The following is a 21,766-nucleotide window of genomic DNA, read 5'->3' on the forward strand; positions in this document are numbered from 1 at the left end:
ATACGAGATGGTTATATAACTGTTTTCTTTCGCACCTCTGCTGGCAGAATATTACCGATTTATTATGTTTGTTATGGTGCATGGTAGGCATGTTTCTAAAATAGCACCTTCTTAATCACTTCAAACAAGCAGCTAATTACAATCTGAGAATTAATGCATTTGTATCTGTATCATATTAATTTACAGTACTTATTTTAAGACTCAATGCAGGTAACTATGTTAAGCTGCTAAGCTAACAAGCGATCTGCCAGAGGAAATCAGGTCAGCTGAGTCCCCTTTTACTCCCTTCATAAAACACTATTATTATAGTCTTTCCTGATTTTTCTTGAGTTTTAATGTACTTCTTTCATTTTGCTTCCTTTGTGAAGCACTTTGCAACATAAATTTTGAAAATCGCTCTCTAAATTCTTCTTGTTGTTGTCCGCAGTCGTGAATACAGACAGACCACATAAATCTAAAGACTTCATGTGTGCATGAATCACGTGTGAGCATAAATGTCTCATCTGTTTGTCCAGAGAGAGTTTTTCCATTAGCTGAATCATCGTAACCTGACCTACAGCCAGAAACGCACACATGGTACAAAGCATGCCAAATTGATGCCCCTCATCAGTATTTATCCACTCAGCAATGTTTTGTCAAGTGTGAAAAGGGACGACAATTGATTTATTAAGAGTTTCTCTATACCCATCCCCCCCGAGCCCCATTTTTGGACTGAATGAAGCTGATGGAGTATTTAATTTCAGGCGGTGTGCAGAACAAGGAACAAACTACTCACATATTTGTTCACTGCAGCAAATTACAGTCATGAAACTGGATACAATGCCATATATAGATAGCAAAGTGCAGGACAAAGAGGAGGATGAGGAGATGGAGAAAGAGAAGACAGAGGTGATGCAGTGAGTGGTGGTATTTAACAGTGAATGGAAAAAGATATAAAAGTGAGATATTAAAAGGTTGCAGAGACAGCCTGTGATGATTTATTTTAACAGAGAGATTAGCTGTGAGATAGAAAAGCAATAACAATGAGATCTGCGCTCTCAGTGGCGACAGCAAAAGGTTTTTCTCGGTCAAGATGAATAATGCAGGGCTCGAGGCCTGAAGTAGGAAGAGAGCGGGGACAAAAAAGAAACAAAGACCACGGGAGGGCAGGAGTCCAATCCTGTCCAATCCTGACATGGAGAGCTCTTTTGCTGGGGAAGAGCAGCCTGAGCCCAAGGCACGTGGAGCTGTTACATAACATGGTCAGCAGATGGTCTACGCAAGCACAGATGTGTGTGTGTTTGTGTGTGACTGAGGAGGGTGTCACAGGGACTGCTATTAATCCAGCCATGCGAGGGAATGCCTGAGCATGTATGGGTGTCTCCTTTTGTGTGTACGACTACACACGGCAATGGCGGAGTTATTCATAAAAAGAAAGTGCTCTGCATTGTATGGCCTATTGTGAGTGCACACAATGCGAGCAGAATAGGATGTGATTGTATGCGAGAGATTTTCTATTTATGTGAACAAGAGTGTGTGTAGTTGTTTGTGTTGAGGTATGCATACTGTGCGTTTATGTGCATATGAGCATGGTGTACAGTGTGTCCATGCATGGCCATCTGTGGGGGGAAGTGCATTGGGCAGCCGGAGATCAACACTAATCTGTTCACATTCTTTGATATTCAACAGAGAAATAACAAGGCCAAGGGTCTGCAGTCATGCTGGCAGCTAATGTTTACACTGTAGATTAGTGCAACCCAGTCTGGCATCGAAATGTGTAACAGCTTCACAATAATGACTTTAATTAATAATCCGTCAAACAGCTGCATAGCACAAATAACATTACAGCTCCGATAACTACACAACGCAAAGACAGTGGTTCACAAATGATAGCTACGTGTTCACAGCAACAACAGAACACGTTGCATTTTAAATATATTCTATGCCGAGACCTGGATAAATCTCTAATAACTAACAAACATAAATCATACAAATTCACTGAAAGACTATTATGCAAATATTGCTTTTTCCACAGATAATAAGCAATGTCGGCCATTTGTTTGTTCCACAGACAGAAACCTGACAGTAATGTGACCCGAGTGCAGAACAAGAGAAAAGAACAGGCAAAATAACAAAATAAGTATCACACAATTTAACAGCCATTATTGTGAAGCTAATACCTCTTATGCTGTGGACAAATGGGGCTATTACACATTTTGATGTGAGACTGGGTTTTTTTAGTGTGTTAGCATGCTAACTTATGCTAATTAGCACAAAAGACAAGCTGTGAAAATGAATAAAATTAAGTTTTGCAGGAATTTGGTGGCCATGTCTGTATTTTATTTTCTAAATATACACATATTGAAGTGCTTCTAACAAATACATGGCATTGTAATTTGTATATAATCGTCCCAAAGTTCCTTGACTGAAAGCTGCAGTATACCAACATGAGGCTCAGTGGATGGACCCGACTGCTCGAGGACCTTGATAGAAAAGGCTCCGACAGCGTCTGTGTTGAACCGTGCAGCAGAATGTGACTCACGTGAGATTAGGTCTGAGCAAAGCACATTACTGGAAGGGAGAATTAAAGATTCATGAAATCAACTTTCACATGGTCACCCCGTCTACATGCTGCCCTGCTCTTCACATAATGAAACGTCTCTGGGATGAATCACAGAAACCCAGAAATAAATATATAGAGACACAGATTGGTTAAGCTTCTCTACATTAAACTGCAAATCGTTTGAGCTATATTCTTCCAGCAGTACATCTGATAAGCACATGCTCTCTTTAGCATACCAGCCCGTGTTATACTATCTTTGGGTATGTGAGAAATGCAAATCACTTTTCTGCTCCAGCCCTCGGGACGATCACTAACAAGATGCTTTACAGCTTTTAAAGAAAATTGGTGCTATGCTGCTGCAGTTACTGCCTCTTAAAGTGTGGAGTATTAAAACATATCCCCTTGAGTTAAAAACCAATGCTGTCTGAGAAGGCCACATACCCTCTCCTATAATTTAAACAAGACTAGTCCCTCTATGTGAGGTAGCTCATGTCATCATTTTTGTAGACAGTAGAGACAAAGGTCTTACATTGAAGACTGCTGAGACGGTGCTGTCACTATGGAGCTCTGAGCCGCTGTCGCTGAAGGGGTGCAACAGTCCCTGGACCAACATTCGGTGACACAATTCTTTCGCCTCCTCTTCTGTCGAGCCATCACCAGGATGGATGCACAGCCTTTCCAACAGAGTGCGACCTGAGGACAGAAGTGAAAAAACATGAAACATGGCCTGGAGAATACAGAGCTCCATTTTCTACTCTGGAGAAGGATGTTCACATGAATAAAGCATGATTCTGGACTATATTTCAGTGAGTGTTCAAAATAGACACCGTGTGTTATTCTGACCAAAGAGTTGCAAAGAGACGTCTCAGTTTTCAGACGCGATAATTAAACACCTACACGTGCAAACTTTATTCACACCTTTCTAAATGCGGGTGACGAGAGCGATGGTGTTAATTGTGCAGTGCAAAAATAAATTAACAAATGTTAAATGATATTTAAGGCACAAGTTGCCAGCGCATCTAAGAATACCTCTCTAAAGGAAGGTTTTAAAATGGCAATGGAGGAGCTAAATATGACTAAAGGATGTGTGTAAGAAGGCGAATAAACACATGGTGTAGATGTAGAGCTTGTTCATTCAAAATTTGATACATTGAAAAACACATTAGATCATCTCTGTCTGAAAGCAGCTACGCTAATGCCCATACTTAGTCTATAAATATACGTCTCAGACTAATAGAATCCAAACAACTAATACAATAAAAGCTGCTCTTAGGGTTATTTTTTTAAATTAAATTAAGAAATTTTCTAGTTTTCCCTGCTCACTTTATCCAATCAGGACAGAGGACTCCATAAAGAGGCGGTCCTGTCAACTCGTGAACGTGCAGAGAGCAGGATTGTCCTGTTTACCGGCAACAGCGGAAAGGCGAAAGCTGCCAATTCCAGCGCTCCCACTGACGACATTATACAACCAAGAAAAAACGCTTGATGAAGAGAAAGAGACAAAGAGAGCTGCCTCGAAAAAAAAACAACAAAGAATGGGGTCGTGCAAGTGTAGTGAGGTAGAGAGCACGGAGGGGAGTGCTACCTGCAAAATGGACAGAAAGTTAGCTAAAACAACGAGGACGCTTACAGCAGCTTTAAATGGATATTAAAAAAACATACCAGACAAATGTACGGAAACTAGAAGAACATGGTATTTGGCAATGTAGAACATTTTTTGTTTTAATTTTTGTTCTGGAAAGAGGTCAGAGTTAAACCCAAGAAGACAAAATAATTCTTACTGGAACATTTTCTGAGTGGTTTATATCTAGAAAAATGTAATTATAGCTCAAATGAACAAGCATTTATAAGCCTCAGATTGCTTTGCTTTGTACTGTTATGGAAAAACTACCCAATGGATACACAACAGCTTATGTTTAAGAATATGTGGAGGTCCTTCGTTACATTCAGTGTGTTTAGCTTTAACAGAGATCAATTGAATTACTAAATCCTGTCTGAGCTGCGAATAATATCATAAAAATCTGTCATAATCTCAAAATCTGTGAGCAGGTCAGGATCCCAGATAAGAAAAGAAGAATCCTGTTTCTTGTCGACCACGGCAGCAGAAGTAATCATTAGTGGTTGGAAAAAGTATTGACAATGTTACATCGACAGGATGCATAGCGTCAAAGAAAGCAGCTCCATTACTTCAGAAAGTCCAACCATGACACACCATGCAGTCAGTTGTTAATGATGTCAGACTAGCTCGATATTTTTGTTAAGCATGTGATTCAGAGGACATTAAATGAATTAAGAAGTCCTGTGACTCATGGTCCTGTGGACATTGATTTTAGTTTGACAAACACGAAAAGAGACTAATTCTGGAAATTGACTGTGTTTCACAAAGTGTGTGACGCAATTTTCAGGGATGGGTACAATCTTTGAGACACAGACCACAATAAGTCTTAACTAAATCTTACGGTTGATTCACATCCAGAGTCACATCAGTTCAAGTTCATGCATGCAAATCCAGAATGTGTGTTGTTTATCTCGGGGAATATGTTGTCAGCTGTGAAATCAGCCGTTCTCCTACTTCTTGGTCTCCCAGCACACTCCTAAGGGTTGGGTGTGACCTGGAAAACTCGCTGAACTGATCGATGTCACGTGTAGTGCTGGGTGAGCGAGTAAATGAAGAAATAACCAAAGTCTTTGTGAACAAAAACAAGACAGAATACTTTCCACAGTCATGAAAGGCCAGACGGATCAAATGTTGATGTTCGGCTACAGTAAATTCACCTGACGAAATGCGAACGGATCTCATATCATGCCTTATTTTTGTCATGCACCATAACTGTCACTTGGCTTTAGCATCCACAAGTGTGCCCTGTGCCTGTGTGTGCTTTTTTGTCTGGAATCAGAGGATGGCATCCCCTCGGGTCTGCGGCAGTGTTGTCATTCGGTCCTCTGATTTATGAGCACAGGCGCAGACAGTGGAGAGCAGCTGAGCTCTTGAAAGGCACCACAACAAAAAAGGAGGACAGAGTGGCATTGTTTTATCAGAGAGAGTCATTTGTTCTGAAGAAACCTCTCAATAAAAGAACCCCCACTGTTTCATCACAGTCGTCACGAGCTATTGTTCCTTTATACTCAAACTTTATAATCTCCGCTGTGATAATTTCTAGAATGTGATCATTTGTGAGTCATTAGAATTTAAATCACTTGGCAATTATCATAATCACTTCACAGTACGTACCATTGCGTAATACTTTAATCTCAGATGAGGACAGGGTCGGTGCCAAACAAGTAGGAGCCACGTCCGGCCCGTTGGGGGGTTCCCAGCAACAATAGCAACATGAACAAACAAAAATATTTTCAAGGAAGGATTCTTTGTTTTCCTCTGATATGTTTTGTGGTGAGGAAAGTGTTGCTCCTGTGAGAAGTCGAATCAAAGAATGACTATTTTCTATGTTTTCTAAGTTAGAATTATGATATTCTGTATTTTTCTCTGTCAAATCCAACAAAAAGACCAAAAGTAACAATGTATAAAAGCCTGATAAAGGCAGGTTCTCTGTGAAATAGACCTCCAATGCTATAAAAAAACTGAAAAAGAAAATGATATCACACAGTGCGACTGGGTGACATGTTCCTCGTGCGAACTGTTGTTTTATATTTATTCATTTTCTCACATACTCAAGCAGTGGCTGGAAATAGTCTGACATTTGCTCCTGTCTGAGTAACATTTGCTGAAAGCTACAGTTCTCAGTTGTTTCAGGAGTGTTTTGGGTGTTTTGATGCCTAAGCTTGGAAATTATGCAAGTGTAGTTTTCTGCGTTTTGCTCTTTGAATAGGCTTTTATATGCACAGTTAGTGTAAATAAGGAAATAAAGAACTATAATTAAGTTTAAAGTTTAATGCTGTTTGCTCTCCAATGCCATTTTGTTACTCTTGAGGTCAGAAAAAGGTTGTTTTTTTGTTTTTTTTTGCCAGCCGTCTGGATATTTCTTTAGAAAAACATGTGTTAAGTGAGCATTTTCATGATATTGTTCTGAAATTTGAACTTGGACCATGTGAGACTATATGACATGGACCCATTGTGCTTTCCAGCTGATAGGGTCAATTATAGGTCATTTATGCATTAAAAAAATCAGGGGAGGAAAAATTAATACATATTTCAATGTGTTCAAAGTCCTATATCAATGCCAGAAGGACTTAGAGGGGAAAGTTTACTCCTTTCATTTGGAGTACAGGCAAATGGTTCAACAACAGGTTTGAATTTACATCAGGCAGGCCTGGGGCACGCATTTAAGGATAATTTTACATAAATATTCAGGAATGGTAAGAGATAAAGTATGGAGAGAAAAAAAACTGGTTTTGTTTTTGTTTTTAAATGGGATTTGCTGATAATGAGAAAATTATATGTTCATAAATTCATGCAGCACTGAAGTATAATATGGGTTTTGGCAGATTCTGTTCCATATTGTAGGGCTGTGACGTAAACCTGCCAGATGTCTTCAGTTAGGAAGACATTTAATTCGTAATCCTGTCTTCTCTGCCGCTTCATTCAATATTTCCCCAGAGACAGACCAACTGGTGACTATCCATTCATATTTCCCCCACATCACTGTGTCATCCAATTTGTTCTCGATTTAACAAGCTATGCCCTCCTGGTTCACAATAATACAATTGAGAAGCTTTTAAAACTCTCTTGTGGTCTTTAACCAAATTAGCCAACTGTAGTGCATAACATTAAGGTTATTCCCACCAAATTAGCCCTGGTTTCTTTGAAGATTTTTGTTTTACCTTGGTGATGTCTAGCAAGCTCGTCAGTGTTTCCACAAGTTTTGAGCGGGAACATTGCAATCAAGGATGTGTCATCAGTGGAGGGTTGCACAATGCACAACGACGTGTAGATTATGACATGCCCAAATATATTTTGGGTGGAAATAACTTCTATTAACTGTGCTTCATATCTGTCTGATTGAGCTTTATGTGTGGCAACAGTTACCTGACGTTTTCATGACTCACCAGAGAAGACATCCAGGTAGGGTACTGTGTTACTGGAGCTCTTCCGTGCATGATGTGCTCTCCTGGAGCCCAGTGTCCAGTAAGTCCCACTTGTGTAACTCCTCTCTGGTGTTTCCTGCTCTGGGAATCTGGCCCCACCACCCTGCTGTCCTCTTAGCTCATCATCTGTTGACCAGTCTGAAGACACACCGGCAATGGAGCAGGACCTCTGCTTGTGCTTCTTGAGCCCCTTGGCCCCGGTGGATTCAACCTCAGCAGCAGTGGCATCTATTTTCCTGGGAACATTAGGGCTGGTAAGAGGGGAGCCGATTGGAGAAGTGAGCTGCCTGGTGGTGGTCTTGACATAGGAGGGGTGGACTGGAGGGTAGAGTTTGACAGTGGAAGGGGAGCCGGAGGACGTCCGTCTAGGCTGAGAAACATTGGCGTCTGGTGTTAGCTGGCCAAAAGACAAACTACTCTTCCTCCTTTTCAGGGACAGGAAGTCCCGCCTCATAAGTTCCTCTTCGCCCTCCCTCTCCATGGACAAGTCCATGCTGCTCACACTCTTGTGAGGCCCCATCGGCGCTGCACCTGCCACCACTGGATCCAAGCGGACACATGGAACACACATGTTTTTGCTCAGCTGTGGGTACATAAGTGGACTCTCCAGGTCATCCTGGGGCTCCTCAGCACTCTCATATGAGTTGGTGGTATTTGTAGTGTCAGGGAAGCTGTATGTGCTGTTGGTCTTTGGGAAAAGGCTGCCACTGCTTCGCTCTGTGTCTGCGGCTGAAGATGGTGGACCACTCTCACTCAGCGACCCTGGACCAGATGAATTTCTTGATATGGGTATTTCATGACTTTCGTTCTCTAATTTCTTACAGTCTCCGCTTACTTCTTCAGGTACACATTCACTACCAGGAGGGGGAGAGAAAAGTCCCTTATCCAGATTTACCTTCTCAGGGGCTTTTCTCCCCTCGGCCACCATATTCAGCGCCGTGTCACTGGCCACGCATTGGTCTCTAAAGGCCTGCTGGATGTCAGAGAGCAGGTCTTCATTTTCTGCTGTTGCTGAGTGAAAACTATAAAGGTCAGCATCCGACCCCGAGCTTGTTTTCCGGCTGGTCTCATCCACCAGGGATTGGTGACTGTCTGCGATCAAGCGGCTTAGATCCCCCGAGACATCTGATAGCATGCCCATCTCGTCCGCTGACAGGCTCGCCTCTGCAGCAGGCTTGAGTCCTGCTTTGCCAACGTGTGCTGACCTCCCATCTTCAACCATGTCATCCTTAGACAACCCTTTCGCCTTTGATAAACTCTTCCTGATCTTCATCCCCGAAAACACAGAACCCTTCGACTCCGACTTAGATTTCTTCTTCCCATTGCTGTGGGACTTTTTAGATTTTTTGTCCACGTCCCTCTCATCAGCATCACCATCACAGACATCCCCTGCTGCTGCTCCACCACTTCCTCCTCCTTTCTTCTGCTTTGCTTCCTGGTTTCCCATGTTCCTGAGCAGGCGGACACCCTTGGCTAACAGCCCATGCTGCTGGGGTCGAGACTGGGCATGCTGGGCTTCCTCCTGGGCTGCTACTGATGCTCTTCCTCTGTTGGTCTGAGCCCTTTCAGAGCTGGCTAATCCCTGCTGTCTGCCCACCACAGTTAAAGGCAGCTGTGAGAATGATGCTGCCTCCCCCAGCGCCACTGATGCTGCTGATGATGAAAGGAGGAGGAGACTGGCACTGACAGCCGCGGGCTCGCTACCACTCACTCCTCGCTCTCCCCCCCTCCCTTGCACAGCCTCTCTGACTCCCTGATCCTTCCTCTCTTTTCGCCCCTCCTCTCCAGCCCCATCTGCTCCTGCACGCTCAGCTGTCTTGCATAACGGGCTGCTGTTCGAGCGAGCAACGCGCTGATGCTCTGGAGTGCGCTGCCCTTGCCCATTTTCGACTGACTGAGGAAGAAATTGCTTTGGATGCTGTTGCTGATGCTCTAAAATGCACTGCTGTTGCTGGTGTTGTTGATTAAGGACTGAGTGCTGTTGTTTACGGAGGAGGCTGGTAACACTGCTCTTCCTCCTGCCTTTGAAAGTGGTAGTGAAGAAGCTCTCTTTCAGAAAGGGCACTTGGGTCTCCACTGTCTTTATTGTCTGCATTCTGACCAGTGAGGCTTCATCCAGACGAGAGGCAATCTAGACAGACTGAAGTGGAGGGAAAAGAAGAACAAGTTAAAGATCACATTGATTGATTTTATGTTCAAGCTTAGCTTCACTACAGCAGAGGAGAGGCAGTCTGTTATCAGTGGAGTCATGAGGTAAAGGTTCAACATAAGTGCGAGCAGACATAAGGAATCGTATGTCTGTTGTTGCTGTGCAGTGTGTACATGTGATCATAAACTGTTTCCTCCTGTTTTGACTGTTTGTGCCTCAAAACGGTACACTACTTAAAGTAAAGTAAAGTAACTTAGTTACATTCCATCACTGAATAGATGTATAATTTACTTTTACTTTTGGCACTTAAAGTATCTGATATTAAATGTTCTTCAGACTTTGTTTGACTTTTCGGGTACTTTTTACAACACGGACTCATCTAAAAATGCAGAGCTGAAATGAATACTCGATTAATCAATTAGTCAATCTTAAAAAACTAATGGCACCTGATCTACAAAACAATTTTGATAATCAATTAATAGTCTCTTTTTTTTTTAATCAAAAACAACAAAATTGTGGTGATTTAAATGTTCTCATATGTGAATATTTGCTGGCTTTCTTCTTCTTTTTTGATATTAAACTAAATATCTGGAAGGCTGTTGTGCTCTGGAAACTTGTGATGGACATTTTTACCATCTCTAGCATTTTAGTGATTGAATCAATAATCGATTTACTGAGAAAACAATCCGGCAGACTAATCCGTAATAAAAATAAACATGAGTTTTAGCCCTCATATTAATTCAAATAAGATTGTACCAAATTAATCTGAAATCAAACTGCCATTTCCTGATAAAATGTTCTCAGGTGATACATATTATCCCTCCAGTTAACGACACAGTACAGTATAGTATTGGGAAAAATGTAATTTACATATTGTAGAGCTAATAGACGACATTTCTCTAGGCCTGCATCAGTGCACGCCTGGGAGCTGATTATTTCCTCTGGGTGTGGTGCAGACAAAGTAGAGACAAAGTCAGACATTTAACAGTAATTATAGTGTCAAACTTAAGTGGTTTGAAGTTAAAATTCAAATAAAGTAAGTGAAACTAATTACACAGAAGCAACAACAAAATAAACAAATAAATGAATGACACATTCTTGAAATTAGGATCCTAATTAAAAGAAAAACATTTACCAGAAAGAAACAGCTCATACACTCATTAAAGTTTGTGTTCGTACAAACACAATAACTGATAAAAGTTTCTTTTTTCTTGAGCACTTGAGAACATGTTGGTCTGTGTTCGGTAAAAACCAACAAATATTAAGTCATAACTTTGCAGCACGAGTCAAATTTGTAACATTTAAAGTCAAATTCGTAATCAAACACATGAAATGGTAAAAAAAAGAACGAAAAGAGTGTATGAACCTCTTCGTTAAATATCTTTAACTTAGCAGTGACAGTGTACTTGCCTGACGGGTGGATTCTCCTCAGTGGATCAGCACTGACTGAAGAAAACAACACAAATGGGTGTTTGTCTCTGCCTATGAGCCGCTCCTTAGCCATGGGTCACATGAAGTTGGTATTTTCCTCATCACATGCTTGGTGTCCCTGGACATCTTCCATTAGCACTGTCTGAGACTCCCCCACTAACTTCATCAGGATTCATCATGGGAGCATACAGAACTGTGTAACAGTCAAAGACCACCCTTTTGTTTATTCAGTTACTGGTTAAACTTAGACACACGCTGTTAATGCTGTGGTACTGACAGTAAGGGAGACAGGGCTCATATTTAACAGAGAATTGGACCAAAGCCTCCTACACCACCTCCTCGTCCTCACATTTAGTCCACTAGTATTGTCTACCTTTAGTTTGGTGCTCCCTGGTGCCACTTTTAAGTCCTTCCCTCCAATCAAGAAACGAGTTTCAGCTGTGTCCTCCTGACATAAGCAGTTACCAGACATGTCAGCAGGCCTAATTGCTAATTTAAACAACTGAAGGTTTCTGAGGAGGGTGGATATAAGCTCATTTACTTCAAAAAGAGCATTTAAGTCACAGAAGAGCGAAGAAAACAAAAACAATGTAAAACTGGAAGATATTTATATTTATATTTTATATGAATGGGAGCCCTTACCATCACAAAGACTACAGTATTTAAGATTTTAATATTTTACAAACAAATAGTAAGTGCTGGTTGTGTGTTTTACATTATTTGGAATGGTGGTTTTCTTACAAGCAGCAGATAAACATTTCTTGAACACCACATTTCTTGAAAACAAATCCCCCCCAAAACTGTAGAGGTAATAATTAAAGCAAACAGTGAACATCTTCAGCTGCATCTTACAGTCCTGCGTTGTTGCTGTAGAGGTTTGTGGTATGTGTTGCCGGCTATAAATCTAAAATAACATGCACTTTATGGGAGTGGAAAGTCCCTGGCTTCTGGCTTTGACACAATGAGACAGTAAAAATAAAGTATTAACATCCCTGTCACATGTATATAGCTAATATCACATAATAACCAACAGCAATACTGACTTTTTTTTATTACTGGTGGCAACATGCTAATATTGGATAACACACCAAATATGCAAAATAGAATAAAACATGCAGAGACTCACCCAGCCCTCATTAATAACTCCTGAAGGGCTCTTGGACAAGGCACCAACCTGTTCTAGTGGGCTGCTGTGGTCACAGAGGTGTGTAAAAGTGTCCAGGCAGTACTGATACTCATTTATGTGAGCCCATCCTGAGAACATTTAGGTTAAAATTCATTAAAGTGAGGGCTGGGCGTATGGCCTTAAAATAATATATTATATTCTTAGGCTATATCATGATTTACAATATATATCTCAATATTTGAGATCTAATCAAAAACAATACATAAATGCTTGGACTGGATTACATTCACAAATAATAACACAATTATATTTTTATATATTTATAATTTATAATGACTAAGTATGTCGAGCCAATGACTTCACTTTACTGTAATTCAGCCTTTATACACAGGAAAAGACAAGATTCATGTCATATCATAATATAACGATAGCAGACCATATATAGTCACAGTAACAATGTTATATTGGTATATTGCCCAGCCCTAATGAAAATAACACATCATGATTTGTGACACACACATACAAAAAAACATAAGAGTTTCTGTCAAAAAGTTTTTTGTTTGTTTTATTGACTTAAAATATGAGTATGATCAGCATACTTGAAATGTAACAAAATGTTTGCGTTTACCATTTTGGTAGTTTACATTCCCAATATTTAAGTACAAAAATCTCATATTTTGACGAAGAATCTATTATGACACTGGAGCACATTGTGTTGAAAGCAGACGAAATATCCACTAATGATAGGCATGGGATAATTTCTAAAATCTCTTCTGCATACAGCATGTAAGTCACACCGTTATGTGTGACCATGGCATCCAACATCCACTCAACCTCCACTATAACAGCTATCATAATACAGTTTATCCTTTAATACCTGCTGCACAATAGTCAAGATTTGGGTGTGGCAACAATGTAAAAACCAACAACTTAAGATAAGAATAATATAATGTGCAATACAAATAAAAACTGAAATAAATTCTTGCCTTGCTTTACATCTTTAAGCAGACTTATGTTGTAAAAACCTGACGCACTGTAGACTGAAACAGCTGTTGATTCTATTTACAAAATCAACTGCTGTAAGTCTATTTAATTTGTAAGTTTAAAGAAGAAAAACTTCACCCATAAATAATATGAAAATAAACACAAAAAAAGTGGTTATGACAGAAAAGAAGTTAAAATATTGTACCTTCAATGTTTTTTGTCTTCATATTAGCAGAATGGGATTTTAAATACTGCACTGACAATGATACAGCCTGGACTACATGTCTTTCTCAAACCACTAGAGGCTGCCATTGCTCTACTACATCAAGGATGAGTGGCCTTTTATAAAGAGTTCCTCAGTTATCATTTTTGTAGAAATTTAAAAGATAGTGTAAAATCAAAACACACATCTTTATAAATGGACATCTTCGTGTTTGCAATCAATCATTGTGTATCAAGTCAGAAATATCCAAATGTACACAAACAGAATATCATTATTGTATAATCATTACTCGTGACAGAGAACTGCAAGTACATAAAACACAACCAATGTACTTATTGTCTCCACCATAAAAACCACAACAATCACATTGAACACAACAGCAGTTCACTGACTGTGGTGCCACACAGAATATTCACAACTCAGTTCATCAGAAGAATCATTTTCAGACTGGCTCAAAATCTCAGGAATATCTAGAAAGCCAAAGATGAATATCACAAAAACAAAAAACAAAAGAAAAATCTCTGTTGACTAAAAGTAAGGACACAAAAGAAGTCTTTATATTCCATCAGACACAGGAAAGCTATATCCATTTAGAAAGGCAAATGTACAGAGGTTCTGATAAAAACTCATGCCGATCAAGAGGATGGCAGGTCAAATCAGTACAATGCAGAAGCCTGCGAACACAAAATAGTTTTGTCCTGGCTTTCAGTGAAGAATTACAGATACAAAGTTTTGTTTGAAATGCAAAACCACTCTGCACATTACAGATCTAGCTACCCACAGAGAAAAATGATAAGAAATGTGAATCCCCAACCCTGTGACAAAGAGATCCTTCCCCTTGTGTCAATTGCACTTCAATAATTCACCTGCAATGCATTTTAAAGCCCTTTTCTAATATTTTCCACTCAGTTCATTTCCTCTCAGCCGTCCTCCCGTGTACTAAGGTGAAATGGTAAACAGTTCCTTAAGGACAGAGGGAAAACCTTCATCTCTGGACCTCACCTTACACAACCTTTCTGCATACACACAGCTTTGCTATATGGATGCACCGACACAAACACGTACCTCAAGACCACCACATAGGACTGCTGTGCTTGAAATATCAGCAGAGAACACACATTAAGGATCTCTAAGCAAAGGAACTCCACAGAAACAACAACATGGATGCTTCTTTTCCTCGTCCTATGTTAAATCTTTTTATTCTCTGTTTCAACCATCCAAACCTTCTGTCCTTTATGTGGACTCCCTGGGAATTCTCCTGTGGAAGACCACTGACTGAGCAGACTGCCTTTGTTGGAACTGCTGCTTCCTCCTTTTTTTCTGGTCCCAGCGGCAGAGCAGTATCATCTTAAAAGTTGTACGGAAAGTCTTGTTGCACAGGGCGTAACACATGGGGTTGACTGTGCTGTTGACGTAGCATAGCCAGTACCCTACTGCCCACAGGGTCTCCGGGATGCAAACTTGACAGAAGGCATTGATCAACACCATAATGTTGTATGGTGTCCATGTGATGATGAAAGCAAAGAGGATGGCACTGAGTGTTTGAGCTGCCTTCTTCTCCTTCACTAAGGACATGCGCTTCCTCTTGGTGATCTGAGTCCGAGCTCGGGCTGCAAAACGCTTCGCCATGGCTGCCTCTTTGAAAGACATTGGGACAGAGGGGGATTTAGTAGTGGTGCTGGTGGTAGTACTGTCAGTGGCAGTGTTAGTAGCTGTTTGGGGATCATCCGGATGGCCTTGGTTGGAGGTAGCCTGGATGGTAGGCATTGACTGAATCTTGCGTGAACAGAAGCGTTGGTGGTAGCTATTTTCTGAACTGTTTGCTCCATCGGGAGTAGTGGTGGCAGTGGTGTTGGTGGTGAGTGTTGAGAGGCTGTCGCGGTTATACTCCGCTCCCCTGAGGGGATCCTCCTCTGAGGCTGCATCCAGATCCTCACATGAGGTGAGTTGGGAGTTGACAGCAGCCTTTATACCTGGCAGGCTGAGAACAATAGAGAAAATAGCATGACTCTGGGAAATCATCTCTCGCCCCCCACAGTCCTCATCCTCTGAAGAGCCAGACTGGTCCAATGAGGCTGCAGCATCATTATTGTTCCAGCTGTCGCTGCTGCTCTGGTCTGGATCACGATCCTTCTGCCGGAGACTACCAGGTCTCCAAGAACGAACCCCAGGCCAGCAGTGGAAGCGCCCAACCAGCTCCCGACACGTACTCTTTCTCTTAGACAACCTGGTCAGCTCGTAGCTGCTGCAACTTCTGGAACTACCTGTTTGATGGACAAAACGAGCTCTCTCACCAGTACCATTCCCACTTCTTCCTCCTATCCCACCACGTCCTCCCGAACCCTGCAACCCAGCTAACTCTTTCGAACGGTTCTGCGTCTCTTTGTAAATGCGCCAGTAGAGAACACTCATTATTGTCACAGGCAGGTAAAAAGCCGCCATGGCTGTGCAGAAGGTTATTGTGGGCCGTGAGAGGAACTGAATGTAGCATTCATCTGAGGGAACTGTCCTTTTACCCTCAAAATACTGCCAAAGTAGGATGGCTGGGGCCCACAGAACAAGAGAAACAAACCAGGCCAGGCCGATCATGATCCCAGCTCGCTTTGTGGTCCGTTTGGCCCTGTAGGTCAAAGGCCTGGTGATTGAAAAGTAGCGGTCAAAGCTGATGACCAGTAGGTTCATAACTGACGCATTGCTGGCCACATAGTCTATAGCCAGCCACAAGTCACAGGCCCAGGTGCCCATGGCCCAGTAGCCCATCACAAGATAAGCCGTATAGAGGTTCATGGAGATGACCCCAATGATGAGGTCAGCCACAGCCAAGCTCAGCAGGAAGTAGTTATTGACCGTCTTTAGCTGGCGATTCACCTTGAAGGACACCACTACCAGGATGTTGCCGATGATGGTGACCAGTGACAGCATACCTGTCAGCAAGACAATGAGGACAACCTGCCACATAGGGTGACCACCCAAGGGATCAAGGATTGCAGTCCCATTCTTGGATTCGGAAGTGAGGTTTAAGAGTTTGCTGGTGGAGGAGGAATTATCATCCAGGGTATTCACATGAAAAGCCGTCCAGGAGGCTCCTCCAGTTACTCCTTGGTGGAGGGCATTGGATTGAGGGTAGGCTCCGGTTGCTGGGGTCGAGGTGTTGGCAGTCAGGAAGAGACCAGGGTCTGTGCTGTTTGAGCTCATTGTTATGTCCTGGCATATTCTGAAGAGAGACAGAAGGACAGAAAAGGGAGGTAGGAAGAGACAGAGAGGGGAGGGAAGAAGGACTTGGCACAGAAGGAGAAGGAGAAAGGGGGGAAAGGATAGAGTGACAAAGAGAATGAAACAGAGAAAGGACACATGAGTAGCTGACATTCCCATTCATATCCAGTAGGTGAGGCTAGAAACCCATTCTACCAAATTTAGTTTCTGAAAAGGCAAATATGTTCAGCTCTAGCTGGTCTATCCTGTTAAATAATCACTCATAATTTGATTTGCAGATGATCTGTATGCACACTGTAAATGCATTGCAAGCCATATATTAGATTACAACTTGAGATTTGAATCAACAAGGCTAGACAGCCAGCACTTTTGACTGCAATCAACACCTGTATCATAGGACACCCAGGAAAATTGCAAAGACATTTCACTTACACACAGGTAAGTATTGGGATTGCACCTTGCATTTGATTAGTGCCTTAGACAGGGGTTGTTTTCTCCTGTCAGATCAGGTGTGGAGGTGCACGCTGGTGATCTTTATTCAAAATTTAGCTCTGGTGTCTGGTGGCAGCTCTGGTGTCAGTCTGTTTGTCAGTGTGTCAGTCAAACACAGAGTGTAGTAATACCATTCAAACTGCGCTGATAGATTTTTCTAAAATATGAACATGACAGAGAACGGCGGGTACCTTTCCGTATCAAGCCGAAGACTGAAATACTGACAATGTTGCTGGCTCAAGCTAGGCTTTACCATTATACAGACATCACCCTGAGTATGAGCTTGCAGAAAGCACAAAGAATGGAGGACAAAGAGAAGACAAATTAGTTGAGGAAGCACTCCTGGGAGGTATTCTGGCATTTCTTCCTGTCTGAATACAGACATTTTTGGTGTCAATTTGATAATGCAAAATCCCAGTGCTGGCTCATTTGCCATCACATTTGATCCTTTAAGAAAAATAAAGTTAGAGACATATTTTTGGCAGAGAAAGCTATGCAGGGAGAAGAAAATCCTAATGTTGAAATCGAGAGACAATTAGCACTGCACGTGCCAATAGCAGCATGATCCTGGAGAGTAGAAAGTGCTGTTTGTTGTTTGATTGGAGATCACTTCACGATTGGAAACGCAAACAATGAAGGGAAGATCCTGCTGTTTCTGTCAAAGTGGTTCTTGATAATTGGATAATAAGATGAGGAACTGCCATTTTATAAAGCAGCATGCGCTATCGTACTTCAAGTTTTGCTGTGCAATCATTTGCAATTACCGGGGTGCTTTGCATTCAGATGTGTGCATGTGTATAAAAAAGAGATGCTTGACAACAAACATGGCAACAAGAGGAACATGGAAAGTGTTCTATAAGTAAATGTAGATGTCCCTACTGTTATTATCATGTTTAAATGAATGCTGATTTGTATAAAACTGACAAATCTCATGCAGTATTTTTCTTTGGAATATTACCAATATTGTCTAATTTAAGGAAACATTATGTGACTTTTTTACCCTAAAATAACAGCTTCAAAATTATTTTGAATGGTTCAGTCTCTTGTAACAGGGTGAATGTTGTCTCTGTCTCAGCCACTCCGCCCCCCTATCACTTGTTTCTGCACTATGTAACTTCAGTGAGAGGGTAGGATCACAGCGTTACATACATGTTTACAAGTTTTCAACACATAACATTGTTATGACGTAATGGGTTTTGTTTGTAGTTAGCACCTACAATACAACTGACAAATTGTTACAGACCTGGGATTTGGATTTACCACAGTGGTGTTGCACTCAGAAACTGTGGGGGGCGCCAAATATCACAAAATTCCAAGTTCTACATAATGTTGCTTTAAGTGGACAGGGCTATAGCTTAGGGTTAAGACATACCACAAATAAATATGTTTGTTAGGATGAACAACTTTCTTAAGCTCTTTATAAAGGATGAATTTCATGATGGACAGTATCCGTGGTAACTGTTTAATATCACTTTAACTGCTGCTTTTTGACAGCTGGTGCAGTCAATACTATAATTTGGATTCATTTAAAATATTCTGTGTGTCGCTGAACAAACTGCAGAACACAACCACGTGCTTTCTTTTTATTGTGAAAGCCATGAACACGGTGTTCTTCCGCTGACGTTTATGACAACAGTTCATTTTAGACCTGTCACTAACCTACACCGGCCTGTGTGAAGGGAACAAACAACAACCTGTTACCATGGCGGACAAGTAATAACATCAAACGCCTGCTTCTCTAACCCATCCAAACAGACACATACACACACACACCATTTACACTAATATACCGACAATCACATGTGCTGGCAAACTCCCTGTGTGTGCACAATCACACACACACACACATACACACACACACACACACACACACTATTTCAACCCACAGGCACAGGTATTTAAAGCTGAGTGCCGCACCTGTGCCTTGACAGATACTCAGACTTCCTGCAGAGCAGTTAAAGAACCCCAGTAGCCAACAGCGACTTACAGCCATTTGTGACACTGAGCACACACTGCTACTACTATTATCTGGAGGCTTCCTGCTATCCCCACTGTGGACATCTATCACTGTGTCCATGCACATATGGGGAGTGTATGCTCTCACATTTATATACTGTTTATGTTACCAGAGCATGCACACACAAGACTGCATATGGTAAAAGCATACAGAAACACACATGGAAATGAAACCTAGAATTATATTGAAGTACAAACAAGAACAAAACCAGATGAAGAGGGGTATATAACAAATATGTAATATAAAACAAAATTGCCTACAAGAACAAACTTAAAACAGAGGCTACTGTTACGTTTTGACACAGCCAACTCTACTGAGCATTAGAGACAGCAATGTGCTGCTAATAAATGTTAAATATATTTTAATTGGCTTACGAGGGCAAAATGTGCCTGTTTGAAGATAAGGGCTCTCATAGTCTTTAATCTGCTACCTTGATGTGTTGTGAACAAAGAAATAAAATCGTAAAAACAAATAATGACACTTCAAAAATCAGACAAATGCAGCACAGTGATTTGTCCTGTGTGGGGAGTAGAAGCATAGGAAGCTTGCATAACAGGGGTAAAAAGAGTGAATCCTATGGGGAAAGGCCAAATGCCGAACACCATGCTGCTTTTAAAGCCACAGGAAATTCAGTTTGGGCACAGGTGAGTCAAGATGTCACTCAGACGCAAGGATTTACAGAGACTGCACAGCAAAACACAGACTGGAGAATAAACTGCTGTTAAATATACAGTTTATACTGTGCATGTGTCTTTATTGTTAGTCATGTTTATTCTATTTTTCATGCAGAACATTGAAACAATATTTACAATCGGAACAATTAAGCCTTGCTGTTGCCTCAAACTGCAACGCGTGACGAGCAGAAATTTGCATCTGCAGTCCCCTGGGAGCAGAAACTGGCTGCACAACGGACAGATTTTTTACTCTGCTTGTTTTTTCCTAGAATTGAACTGATCAAGCCTATGTGAGGGAGATGACAGCATCCTTTTCCAGCATGGGTGGGCTAGCTACACTTTTGACAACCAGTCGAGCCGTTACAGCATCTCCCCCTCGCTCTTCCTCCAAGCCCACGTCAAGCCCTGTATCTTAAGTTCGACTCCCAGGCACGTAGGTGGGGTGATTTCAGGTACACAGAGAGATCGATACTCACTTACTGTGTTGCAACACAACGTGTTCCCTGACATTTTGAGGCATTTGTCCCAGCAGGGTTGGACAGTGCAATCCAAGTTGGGTCCAAGGATCCATCTAAATGATTGGGCGACTAACACACGGCCATTTCAGGTTTCTATTTTCAGCAACTAATCTAGCCGAGCAGCGGTACGAGGGAGATGATGTCCAGCAAGGATGAGTCATGTATCAAGTGCTTTTAATAAAGGTTGAAGCTGCTATAATCTGAATCTTGGCCACTTTGGCTTCTCCTTGAGTGCCAAAACATACCTTCAGTTAAAGGGATGCCCTTCCAAAAGTTTTATTTACAAGGGCATACAACCAAGGAGGTTCGATCAAGAGTTTCTGTGTTTTACAGGAAAATGGAGAATTTTATAAACATGCTCTTTTTCATGCTACCTTATCTAAAATTTCACAATTTAATAACCTAATACTGAAGTCTTATGTAATGTGCTCTTTTGTGCCGGAGCCAAGTGCTAATATACATCTGGAGTTAGACAGGCGTTTCAGCAGTTTACTCTAATAAGGCATTATTGTAAAAAAGGCATAAGCAGCTTTAACACAAACAAAGATTACCAAACAAGGCAGAACAAGAACGACCATGAACTCAAAACAATAAAATGTACTAAATATACTCTCCGTATGAATGTATTCGCTGGACAGGCTGATAAAAACTAATAAACAATTGCAGAGTTATTGGAAGTTCAGAATGAATGCAGACATATTGTTAATTAACCCAGCAGATGCAAGCAACAGCTTTATGATAACCATCATTGGCTGGGCCTTGCACCATTGTTAAATTGTATGCATATTGCTGCCTTGTGGCAATACGACAGACAGCAGATGTAGAGGAGAGTCAGGACTTTAACTAATGATCACTGACCACGTTTTAAAAGCAGCAATGCAATTAAACGTACCAATATGTAACCTCTGCCGCCAGGGAATGAGTGTTGCGGGGGGCATGACTGCTGCTATGCTTTACTCCTGTTTATCAACCAGCAGTGATCCACAGTGGTGACCTTAAATTGTGTAATTTAATAAGCAATCTACTGTACTGGACCATCTTAGTAAAGCCTCCGCTATCCCTCAAAGCTGGATGATGTGGCATCACACAATAAGGGATAACACTCAAAAATACACCATTGCCTAATCCAGGTCATATAGAGTGATAAAATGAGGTGCGGGTGTTTGTTTCAGGTTGAAATGTGATCTGGAAAACAATGCCACCACACACGCTGCAGTGTGCAGTTATCGACTTCCCTCTATTGAGCGAAGCAGCTTTGCTGATAAGCAAAACCCAGAGAGGAGCAACTCTGACCTAGAAGTTTTATCTTACATTTGCAAATACTACACCAACACATGATGTGAGCTACAACTGC

At 41.4% G+C, this 21,766-nt stretch overlaps 2 protein-coding genes across 5 annotated transcripts in view; both read right to left on the reverse strand.

The window, feature by feature from the left end:
* Window positions 1-11,504, reverse strand: part of fmn2a (formin 2a) — a 48,999-nt gene extending 37,495 nt beyond the window's left edge. The window contains exons 1-3 of the mRNA XM_084375088.1: window positions 11,145-11,504; window positions 7,547-9,725; window positions 3,072-3,235 (exon numbers count right to left, since the gene is read on the reverse strand). Coding sequence (XP_084231214.1) covers window positions 3,072-3,235; window positions 7,547-9,680 — 2,298 coding nt within the window. The 5' untranslated portion in view covers window positions 9,681-9,725; window positions 11,145-11,504. The remainder of the gene's footprint in view (window positions 1-3,071; window positions 3,236-7,546; window positions 9,726-11,144) is intronic.
* Window positions 11,505-12,689: 1,185 nt separating this feature from the next.
* The window catches only part of chrm3a (cholinergic receptor, muscarinic 3a), a 95,254-nt gene continuing 86,177 nt past the window's right edge, over window positions 12,690-21,766 (reverse strand). For 3 of the 4 annotated variants that reach the window (XM_084376212.1, XM_084376210.1, XM_084376211.1), the window contains one exon: window positions 12,690-16,712. In XM_084376212.1, the coding sequence (XP_084232338.1) occupies window positions 14,732-16,693 (1,962 nt within the window). In that variant the 5' untranslated portion in view covers window positions 16,694-16,712 and the 3' untranslated portion in view covers window positions 12,690-14,731. Of the gene's footprint in view, window positions 16,777-21,766 lie in introns of all 4 variants that reach the window. The other variant, XM_084376213.1, reaches the window with a different exon arrangement.

This window comes from Pagrus pagrus (genome assembly GCF_965226575.1).
Source record: "Pagrus pagrus genome assembly, chromosome: 15".
NCBI classification, from domain to species: domain Eukaryota; kingdom Metazoa; phylum Chordata; class Actinopteri; order Spariformes; family Sparidae; genus Pagrus; species Pagrus pagrus.